This window comes from Lepidochelys kempii, chromosome 16 (genome assembly GCF_965140285.1).
Source record: "Lepidochelys kempii isolate rLepKem1 chromosome 16, rLepKem1.hap1, whole genome shotgun sequence".
Classification (NCBI taxonomy): domain Eukaryota; kingdom Metazoa; phylum Chordata; order Testudines; family Cheloniidae; genus Lepidochelys; species Lepidochelys kempii.
In genome coordinates, this window is record NC_136395.1 from 7,724,649 (window position 1) to 7,735,394 (window position 10,746).

The window sequence follows — 10,746 nt, forward strand, 5'->3', positions numbered from 1 at the left end:
GCCCCGCTCTCCTGCAGGGTGACTGGTGGGGTTGGGCAGCGAACGCGCCCCTTTAGCCCAGGCCGCCTGGGGCCGTCGCCTGCCCTCTGGGGATGTGGAGGCTGGCGGCCTGGAGGCTCCCTGCCTCAGCTGCGGCCGGCGAAGGGGGCCGGGGCCGGGGCCTAGGGCGCTCCCCAGCGGCGGGGCCGGTGTCACGGCTCCCCGGGCCGGCCGAACTACGTTTCCCACAGGCCCTTGCGCCGAAAAGCCGCTTCCCCGGCGCGTCCCCGGGCCCCGCGCACCCTGCGGCCCGGGCTGGCTGCGGAGCGGGCTCAGGTGAGTGCTGTGGCCGGGCCAGGGGGCGTGGAGCCGGCCAGCGCAGGCGGGCCCCGCGATCCATCGCTGCGTGCCCCGGGCGGCCGGCACGACACCGCCGGGGCCGGGGCCTGGGCCTGGGCCGGGCTTGGGGGCCGGGGGCTGGGCCGGGGCCGGGCGGCGCGCTGCGGCACATCCCGTCTGGCTACGCTGTGGTGTTCGGAGCGGCCAGCCCGGCCCAGTGGATGGGGCTCGGCCCGGGTCTGCCACTGACCAGCTGGGTGACCTCAGGCCAGTCACTTTGTGCCTCAGTTTCCCCACCTGCCCCACGGCTCACGCGAAGGGACGGGTGGTCAGCACTGGTCTAAGGCAGCCCTCACCTGGCTGCGTAAGGGTGGGAGGTTGCCCGGTTCTGCTCCCATTGAAAGCAAACTCCCACTGACGTGAGAAGCCTTGTGTCACTTCACAGGTGTAAAGATGGTGGCCACTTTTCCCCTATTCCATTTCCAGCTTGTTATATTTTGCCTATGTAAATTTATCCTCCTCCTCCCCCCCCCACCCCGCACTTTCAATTGGATATGTGAATTTTGCCTTTCTGTCCCAGTGTTGCTGTGAACAGTAGTTGCTGTGTTTCGCCTCAGAGGTAGCTACACTGCTGTATAATGGGGTCTCTAAAAATATGGACCAGATATATCAACCCCGCATCTGGTGGTGGCCTTGCCTGCTCTAGGGAGAAAGGGAACCAGTCTGTCCTTCAGAGCTATGTTGGCCTGCTGCAAGGACTACACTCACCACTTACAAACCCCTGGAGCTTTCTCTCACAAGAAACATGCCCAAAGCCCTTTCCCTGGATAGGTAGGTAAACTGTAGGCCTAAGAAGAGCGATTCATGGATTCTAAGGCCAACAGGATCCATTCTGACCCAATCGAGGAATATCAGCCAAATCACCCAGTCTGTTAAAGTTGTGGGCCAGCAGTGAAAGTGTCACTTCAAAAGGTAAACTTTGCAGCTGGTGCAGAACATTCCCTTTTAAGTAGGGCACTTACTATTGCCTGTACATGTAATATGTGTTTTTTTTTATGTAAATGCTTCCTATGCAACCTCCTGTTCTCTGCTCAATAATGTGCCTCGGCCCTCTCCAAGTCAGCCCAGTGTATCCAGCCACTCACAGTACTGCAACTTTCTGATGCAGTGGGTTCTAGCCCATGAAAGCTTATGCCCAAATAAATGTGTTAGTCTTTAAGGTGCCACAAGGACTCCTCATTGTTTTTTCTAAGTAGAATTACTTGGAAAAAAAAATTCTCTTTAAAGCAATAGACAACCAGGCTACTCAGGTCCAAAGCCATGCATGCTTACTGCCTAAAACGCAGAAGGGCATGTTGTACCCATTAATAACTGCTGTTTAAAATCCTCCTGAGATGATATTGGAATAAAAAGAGTATCATCATCATGAGATGACATCATTGTTTTTTTTCCACAAATACAGAACTGAAATATTTATTAAACCCTTCTGGCTTTTCTGCATTATTATTGATACTTCTACCATTTACATCTACTAATGGACCAATACCATTGTTCTTTTTGTTCCTGATATACTTTAAAAATTCCTTCTTATTGTCCTTAACTCTGCTGGCCATAGATTTCTCCTTGTGTCTCTTTGCTTCCCTTAGCAGTTTCCTACACTTCCTAGCTTCTGATTTATATTCAATACTATCCATTTCCCCCTTCTTCCATTTGTTGGCTTTTTGTGCATCCAGTAAAGTGTCTTAAACAATTCCCAGTTGTTTTTCACGTTTTTCTGATTAAATTCTTCCTCCCAGCTGATTTCTCATTTGTTTGCAGATTTGTGAAACTCATCCTTTTAAAGCATTAAATATATATATTGCTGTTTTGAACTTTTTGCACATTTAAAATGTGATCAGGTCGTGATCACTTGCATCTAAGCTACCATTAACTTTTAGTTCCAGATGAGAGGCTCTGAGTCATCTTGGGGGAAAGTAAAGGCAGCCCAAGGCAGAAGGCGTTCTTCTGAGACAGAGCTGGCTGGCAGCTGGAACTATGTTTTTGGGGCAGTGTGTATGCATTAATAACAGTGGGGAATGTGACTGCCAACTCAAGGTGCTGAGATCCTGAGCTGACCTGCTTTTAAATCTGCCTTCCAGGAAATCTGCAGCTCATTCCTCTTGTCCTTTGAGCCTGGTCTCCCTTCCTCTCACCCACAGCACTGAGAATACCTCCCTTTTCTGAGGTTTTGCTTCACCAAGGGCAGCCCAGACTTTACAGGCTTCTGTCCTTATAAGAGATGGGGCACTGTCTCCCCATGTCCTGCGCCACACCTCTCCCACTGACCCCTCCCCAACTCCACACTCATTGGCAATAAAGGTGCTACTGTCCTTTCAGGGGGCTGCCCTCTCTCCATAGCCTGCTGCAGCCCAGTCCCAGCCCAGCAGGCCCATCTCCTAGGCAGCCTCTTCTCTGGGCCTTGGTCCCAGCAGCCATTTCTCCCCCCGGGTTCCTTCCTACCCTCATCCCTCCTCCCCCGTACTGCCTATGCTCCTGCTAGGATATCTCACCACCAGTGCTGCCAACCTGAAGAGAGAAAAAATCCTGAGATGTTCTGGATGACTGTGTTGTGTTGTAGGGTTGGACTGCCCTGCCCACCCCTGAGGGCAGGGGACAATCAGTGCTGCCATGCTCCTAGCTGGATTGGTTGAGGGGATTTTGGCCCCTGCTGCAGGAGCTCTTGCTCCACATCTGCCCATCCCTGCCCAGCAATTAATTCTGCCCCAATCTCTGCTCCCCCTGGGCTCTTCGACCCCTCTCCCAGGCCTGGGGGGGGGGGCTGCAGAGGGGTCCCCTCTACACTTTCCAGACTGGGGAGTGGATCCAGGGGTTCAGCCCCACCCCCCACCTCAGGCTGGGGAAGGGGGAGGACATCCCAGTGGCTTTGGTTTGCTGAGGGGAGAGGGAGAGGGAGAGATCGACTGCCCGCCCCTTTGGGCAGAATAACCAATCAGAAGGCTCAAAATGACCTGAGACCATGGCACTAGCTGGCCCTGCTGTGCTAGGCCTCACCCAGCCAAGGCCAGGCAGTGATTCGCTCCCCTGTGCCTGCGGGATCCTAGAGATGTCTGATTGCTCCCTCCAAGAGCCCCCCGGCAGTAGCCCCCGGTCCCCATAGCTGGATGCCTGGCGTCCATGCCATCTCTCCAGGGTCGCCCCAGGAGAAGAAACCTGGGTAGTGAGTTTGTAGGTGTTAAATGCAGGGCTCAGCTGCCCGGAGCAGGGAAAGAAGCTGGTTGCAGTGAGGCCTGGGCCCTGGGGGGCTCTGGCACTGTCTTCCTGGCCTTTTGGCTGCATTTTTGGGACTCAGCCTGGCCTCAGTACTCCAATTTCAAGTGTGTTTTCAAGCTGCTGGCTCTGCTCCTCCTTCTCCATCCCTGGCCCAGGCACCTGGGGCCAGGGGCAGCACTGGGGGAAGATGTTGCGTGGGGCTATCTGTTGTTTCAGGTGCTGCTGGTTTCGCTGAGATGCCTGTCATTCTTGGAGGCTGAGTGGGCTGTTTGGCCAAAGGGCAGAGGCCCTCTCCATCATTCAGGAGAATGACCGGACTCTGCTCTCTCAGGGTAGGGGATTGATTTTACTCAGACCTCTTCTCAGTGACATGCATGGGTCGACTCCAGCTCATACATCTTCCCTGACTCCTTACGTTTTGTGGTGATATGTGCCCGTAAGAGCCCCTGGAGACTGGGGGGGTCTGACGCTGTCCCATCAGTGACATTAAGCTTTGGGCTCACTCAAGGATGGTAAAGCACCAGGAAAGGGTGTGGGGGCCATAGATGTGACCCCTGAACAGAAATCCCTTGTGCTCACCTTAGAGCTTCCTGGGGAAAGGCCAGGTGTGTATGTGTATCGGTGTTTTCATGCTCCCGTTAATTCCCTTCTCCCACCCCTCAGACTCCAGGTCCCCTGTCCTGGGGAGGGCCTGAGCTCTGGGCAAGGTTAGAAATGAGAAACCGACTAATAGTGGTGTTCTGCTGCGTGTGGGGTCCCTGTGGGACTTAGCACATCTCCCAGCAGGTGCCTTACTTTTCCTGACGTCTCCAAGCATTTTCCCCTCCATTCAGGCTGCATTTCTCCTCCAGCACAGGATTTGGAGTTTGTAACCTGCTGCCCATTTCCTTTCCCCTGAGGAGGATTTGTGATCTCCTGGATGGAACGAGAGGAAGAGCTGCAGGTCCTGGATCCCCAGGACTTGGAGAAAACAGATATCCCAAGGCTCACAGGTGAGGGCTAAAAGCTAAATCAACTCAGGAACCATCGGTGCATGAACCCAAAAGCGGGAAAGCCAAGAAGAGCTGAGCTGTCACTTTCCTGCCCCATCCCACCAGTCTCTTGTGCAAGGGCTGAAGCCTGCCATCAGAGTAAGGATCTGGCTGTGACACTTAGCCACCTTCCTGCAATGGGGCTTTTCTGCTTGATTAGACATTGTGATCAGCCTGGAATTAGAGAATCACAGATGAAAGCCTCATTTAGTGGCAGGTCTGGTTCAGCAACCCAGTGTTCACCCATGAGAAACTTTACAGAAACAAGAGGTTAAGGGCAGAGACTGCTACATTCCTGGCCATCATCCCGTCACATACGGAGCTCTCTGAACAGCCCCTCCCAAATGCTATACAAGGCTCTTCCCCTTCCACCTCCAGTAGATACCTCAGAGCAGCGCTTCCCCCAGCTTCATCCAACTCCCGCTTTACCACACAGCTTTCACTCCAAGCCTGGTACTAAGAGACCTTCACACCATCCTGTGGGTAACTCTGTTGTGCCTGAACGCTGCCCAGGTTGTATGAGAGCGCGAGCTGGCTGGTGAAGGGGGACGTGCTGCTTTTCGGTGTCTGATAGAGGTGGACGGGAGCGCTGGACAGTGCTGCTGACAGTACTGTAGTGAGCCTGAGTCAAGGACAGGGAGCGCTGTAGTTCATGTAGTCCCCTTAATGCCGGGAACAGGGAAGAGACATCGGTCTTCCTCTTTATTCCTATCAGAGATGTCATGATTTTGGTTGGAAGCCAGCTCTGCCCTCTGCAGGGGTTGGGAGGAAAGGTCCTCCGACAGTGCAGAAAACCAGCTGTGTATTCTCCACCAAGTGAGCAGCACCATATTGGAAGCAAAAGGCTGGACGGCTTCTGTCAGGAGTCAGTCTTGGGAAGAAAGTGGGGGATGAGGAAGGGAACAGCCAGCTGGCCCCTTCCTCCTGAGCAGGATTTTCAGGGGGAGAGGTTTTCATGCTGCATCTTCTGGGTTGACCATCTTCTGGCAAGAACCTCCATACTCTGCAGTGCTGCCAGGAAGGGAGGAAGAAGGGGAAGTATGGAAGGGGGGAAGAGAAGCCTAGGGGGTGAGGGAGATAGGGGAGGGGGTAAGAACAAAGTGGTTGAAGGGCAGGAACTCGGGTTGGGGAGGGTAGCAGGGGGAAGGGCAGGAGCCATGGCAGAAGAGGTGGGTATAGGAGCAGAGTTGGGGGACAGGGCAGGAGCTGGGGAGGGACAGAGACCATTTGAGGGGACTGAGGCATCGGGGATCTGTGAGCCCTATAGCATCCCCAGGAGCCCTGAGCCTCGTCCCATTCTCGGTTTTCACGGGACCTCAGCCTGTCAGAGCACAGGATGGACAGTCCTGTCCCTGCCTCTGATGCACAGTTCCTGTGTGATGGGCAATCAGATAAACCAGCATTTTCATAGGTGGCCACTGTTTGTTCCTCATTTTCTGGGTGCCCAATTGAGACACCTGGGGCTGGAGCTGCAGCAGTGCTGAGTACCCCCAGCTGCAGCTGATGTAAATGGGGGCTCTGCCATGAACACACAGTGCTGTAACTTGCTGAGTACTCTGAAAAATCAGGCCCTCGACATCCCAAATTGGGCACCCACAGTGAGTTGACATTGACACCTTTGGTCTCCGTTCCCCAGGTGTAAAATGGAGATAATTCCTCCTACCTCAGAGCTAGTGTTGTACCACCATTCATGAATTAAGGCAGTCCTTGAAATCAATGGACGTTTGGCGCCTAACTACCCTTGAGGATTGGGCCTAAGCTGCTGCCATGAGAGCAACCTAGAGAAGCTTGTGAAGAAATGAATAATTCTATATTTGGGCAGGGTTTGGACGGGGTCGTATAGTACTGCATAGGGCCACACACTGGCTGATGAGGGAAAGAAGAAATACTGAAGTACCTGTTCTCTGAGCACCTTCTGTCCCGCACACTGAATGAGGCAGGATCCTGTGGGAAAAATAGCATTGGGTCACGTAATTAAAGACTGTCTCCTAGTGCATACGCCCCAGGGGGCAGGGTAAGGCTGCCAAGCAACCTTCATTCTGCCATTTCCTAACTTCTGTGGGGTTGACTTGGCAACCTTAATGGTTTGTTAATGTAGTTTAGACATATTTATAAGCCCTTTCCAGGTGCCCTGTCCCGATAATTAGAACACATTTTGCACAATACAGTAGGAAGAGCAGCTCATCATTCCAGGGCTGACTGGGGACAATAAATAAATCTCTCTCTCCCCAGAAGCCTGGAATGGAGACAGGCATTGCAGGCTCGCAAAGCCAGGCTCTGGTGGGTCCCAAAGAGAGCAAGGTCCAGCACTGCTGGAGGCCATCCCAGAGGTTCCGTCAGCCCTTCCTCCTCATCCATATTGAGGGGCTCCACCTGCAGTGCCTGTGTGCGTGGCTCTCAGCTACGGCCCTGTGGCTGCCTAGGGCTTTAGAGAGTAACGCCACCCCTCAGATTCCAGCTGGAAGCCTGATGGAGCAGAACTCGAGAGATGGGCTAGTGCTTCTCAGGGGTGGAAGCTGCCAGGAGAGGCAAGGGGAGGGCCAGGAGAGACCATCCCGAGGTGTGCTGTAATATCTGGGGCATGTGTCTCAGCTGGATGGGAAGCGGGTGTGTAATTGGGCACAAGAAGGCAGCTTGCCTTGTGTGGTGTGGGCACTTCATGGCGCAGAGGAGCGTGCACAGGAGGCAGGGATCTCAGGACTGAGCAAATGTTGGGGCAGACATTCCCAGCCTGGAATGAGCCTGTTCCAGAAGGAAGGTGAAAGGGGCTTGTTGTTGAATGTCTCTTCGACCCAGAGCTCTTCCCAAGTCCTGAGGGGGCTCTGGGAGGACTCTCATCCTTGCTCTGGGTGTTAAGACATGATGTTGGCCTGTGCGCTGTCTTGGGAGGCTGTACAAATCAGCTGCTGATGTTCAGTCTTCTACACTAGGAAGTTGCTGTGTGTTCACTTTAGGAGTGAAAACCCATTTAGTGAAACTGGTGCAAACTCCTGTGTGTGGACGCTCTGATTTTGCTTTGAGTGCCTTAAAACCTATGCCTAGTTGACTTAAGCTAGACTGAAATAAGCACATTCACACAGCCTTTGGCACAGGTGTGACCAAATAGATTTTGGATCACATCTTAAGTTAGACAGGTGCCACTCTGTGTGTAGACAAGGCCTCAAACGGGCTGAACCCCCTTGCCTGTGTCTGCATGCTACCCCTCCCCCCCCCAAGGTTGCCTTGGCACATGGGCTGAGTCATGGCCAGATTCTCTTTGTTCCAGCAGTAGATGGATTTTTGGGTGACAATGTGGTGGAGACGCCTGATCCTGAGAAAACTGATCTGCATGGGACACTGCTAGGGGGATCCAGCGGGGCCCTTCTCCAGAGTCCCAAGAGTGACTGCGAGGCAGGCTGGGAATGGCAAGGCCCTCCGAGCCAACACACCCCCGGTGAAGGAGCTACAGGGAATCACCATGATGCTGCTGCCCCACCAAGAGCCTTCACAGGGGATAAGCCCTATAAATGCAGCAAGTGTGAGAAGGGCTTCAGCCAGAGCTCTGACCTCATCCGGCACCTGCGCACCCACACGGGCGAGCGCCCCTACCAGTGCCCGGACTGCGGCCGGGGCTTCGGCGACAGCTCCACCCTGCTCAAGCACCGTCGCGTGCACACGGGCGAGCGCCCCTACAAGTGCACTGAGTGTGGCAAGGGCTTCATCCTCAGCTCCTACCTCATCCAGCACCAGCAGGTGCACAGCAGGGAGAAAGCCCACAGGTGTGCCAGCTGTGGGCGCTGCTTCGGCCAGAGCTCGGAGCTGGCTCAGCACCAGCGCGCCCACCTGGGCGAGCGCCCCTACCAGTGCAGCGAGTGTGGCAAGGGCTTCAGCCAGAGCTCGGACCTCATCCGGCACCAGCGCACCCACACGGGCGAGCGCCCCTACCAGTGCCCGGCCTGCGGCAAGGGCTTCGGCGACAGCTCCACGCTCATCAAGCACCAGCGCACCCACACGGGCGAGCGGCCCTACGTGTGCCCGGCCTGTGGCCGGGGCTTCGGCGAGAGCTCCACCCTCATCAAGCACCAGCGCACCCACACGGGCGAGCGGCCCTACGTGTGCAGCGAGTGCGGCAAGGCCTTCAGCCTCAGCTCCACGCTCTTCAAGCACCAGCGCACCCACACGGGCGAGCGGCCCTACCTGTGCAGCGAGTGCGGCAAGGCCTTCAGCCTCAGCTCCAACCTGCTGCAGCACCAGCGGGCCCACTCCGGGGAGCGCCCCTTCGCCTGCACCCAGTGCGGCAAGCGCTTCGCACAGAGCTCCAACCTGCTGCAGCACCAGCGGGCCCACTCCGGGGAGCGCCCCTTCGCCTGCGCCCAGTGCGGCCGCCACTTCAGCCTCAGCTCCAACCTCGCCCAGCACCAGCGGGCCCACTCCGGGGAGCGCCCCTTCGCCTGCGCCCAGTGTGGCAAGCGTTTCGGCCTGAGCTCCAACCTGCTGCAGCACCAGCGGACCCACACCGGGGAGCGCCCCTTCGCCTGCGCCCAGTGCGGCAAGCGCTTCGGCGACCGCTCCACCCTGAGCAAACACCAGCGGGCCCATGTGGGGCGGTGCCTCTATGCCAGTGCACCGTGCACCCAGGGTTTTGGGGACAGCGCCACGCTCCTGCAGCAGCCGCACACCCACCGGCATGAGCAGCCCCGCCAGCGCGCCCAGTGCAGCAAGGCCTTCAGCCAGAGCTCTGGCCTGGCCCAGCACCAGCATGCTCACAAGGACTGGCCCCTCTGTGCCATCGCGCCCTGCCCCTAACCTCAGCCATCAGGTCCTGGGAAGCGCCAAGGGGCCCTGCCCCCAACCTTGGCCGTCAGGCCCCAGGGAGGGAAACATCCACCCAAGGCCCTGCAGCCCTCTGGCAACACCATAGCAGCATGGGACAAAGGCAGACCTCAGGCAGCCAGCCTTGGGCTCAGTGTCCCAGTGACTGTCCCCATGGGCTGTGCCCCCATTGGCTGGCATGCACTGATCACCTGCAGGCTACCAGCGGTGCACTCCCAGAAGCTGTGCAGGAGCAGAGGGAAGTTCAGGCTTCAGCCATGCAGAGCTACTAACTCCTGCAGAGCTGGCTGCGAGAGAGGCCCGACATGCAGCAGCACATCCTACTGCACATTGCAATTCACCCCGGGGCACTGCCCCAACCAGACACATCCCTCTAGGAAATTGGGTAAGAACCTGTTCAAACGCTGTGGGTCTCAAAGGTCGACTCACGCACAGACATCGGCATTGGCTTATGAGAGAATGGACAGAGATCATCTAGTGGAATGAAGCAGGCAGGGTGAGACTAATTCCCACTTCCCAGCAATAACGGGATAAAACTAAGAAAAAGAAAATCTAGGCCAAACACTGGGGGAAAACTTTTGCCAGTGAGATCCGTTAGGCTGTGGGTCATTTCCCCAGCTAGGGGGCTGGGGCCCCATCTCTTGAGTTATTTAAAACTGAACTGGATAAAAAGAGCTTTCTTTAGAAGTCACACACACAAAATTGTCTCTAAATGCAGGGAAGGAATTAGGCCAATCCCACACGGCATGACTCAGGATGGCAGCTGCTGTCCACCTCCAATGTGAAACCCTTGTAGGGTGTCAGAAAGGTCAGCAGAGTCGGGAGAGACTATCGTCCAGTGGCATTTTGGTAAGAATTGGAAAGGAAAGGACCTGCTCATTCATGTGCAGTCAGTGAGGTGACACAATTTGGGCCGGAGGTTTCTGACCTGGAAGTAAAAATTTGTTCTCTTTATTCTCATTCTTTTTCTGTGTCCTTCCCAGACAATGTGTGGTTCTGTGTGAGATGTTTCTGTGAGGTCTGCATTAGAGCTGTTTAATGTATATACAGTAAAGAGACTTGTTACATTTTAAAGCACAGAGCTGATTTTAATTTTTCCCCAGTACCTGGGAATCCTTTCTTTCTATCATCTCCATCATTTATATTCCCTGAGAGCCCCAAAGTATGCCAGATATATATGTCAGACCTAGAAGAAAACAGGCCCCTTCCCCAGTGAGTTCAGAAGACTCTCTTAATAGCTCTGACCCAACCCCCAGAGCAGACACCTGGCCTTTGGACCCTGCTGGGACACTGGCTCACCAGTATTTCTGGGAGT

General features: G+C 55.3%; 1 protein-coding gene across 1 annotated transcript; it reads left to right on the top strand.

The window, feature by feature from the left end:
• Positions 1-452: 452 nt before the first annotated feature.
• On the top strand, positions 453-10,505 carry LOC140899123 (uncharacterized). The gene is given in 5 exon segments (XM_073314008.2): positions 453-3,920; positions 4,440-4,580; positions 7,885-8,955; positions 8,958-9,028; positions 9,030-10,505. Coding segments are annotated over 4 exon segments (1,590 nt in total). The 5' UTR covers positions 453-3,920; positions 4,440-4,507; the 3' UTR covers positions 9,405-10,505.
• Positions 10,506-10,746: the final 241 nt, after the last annotated feature.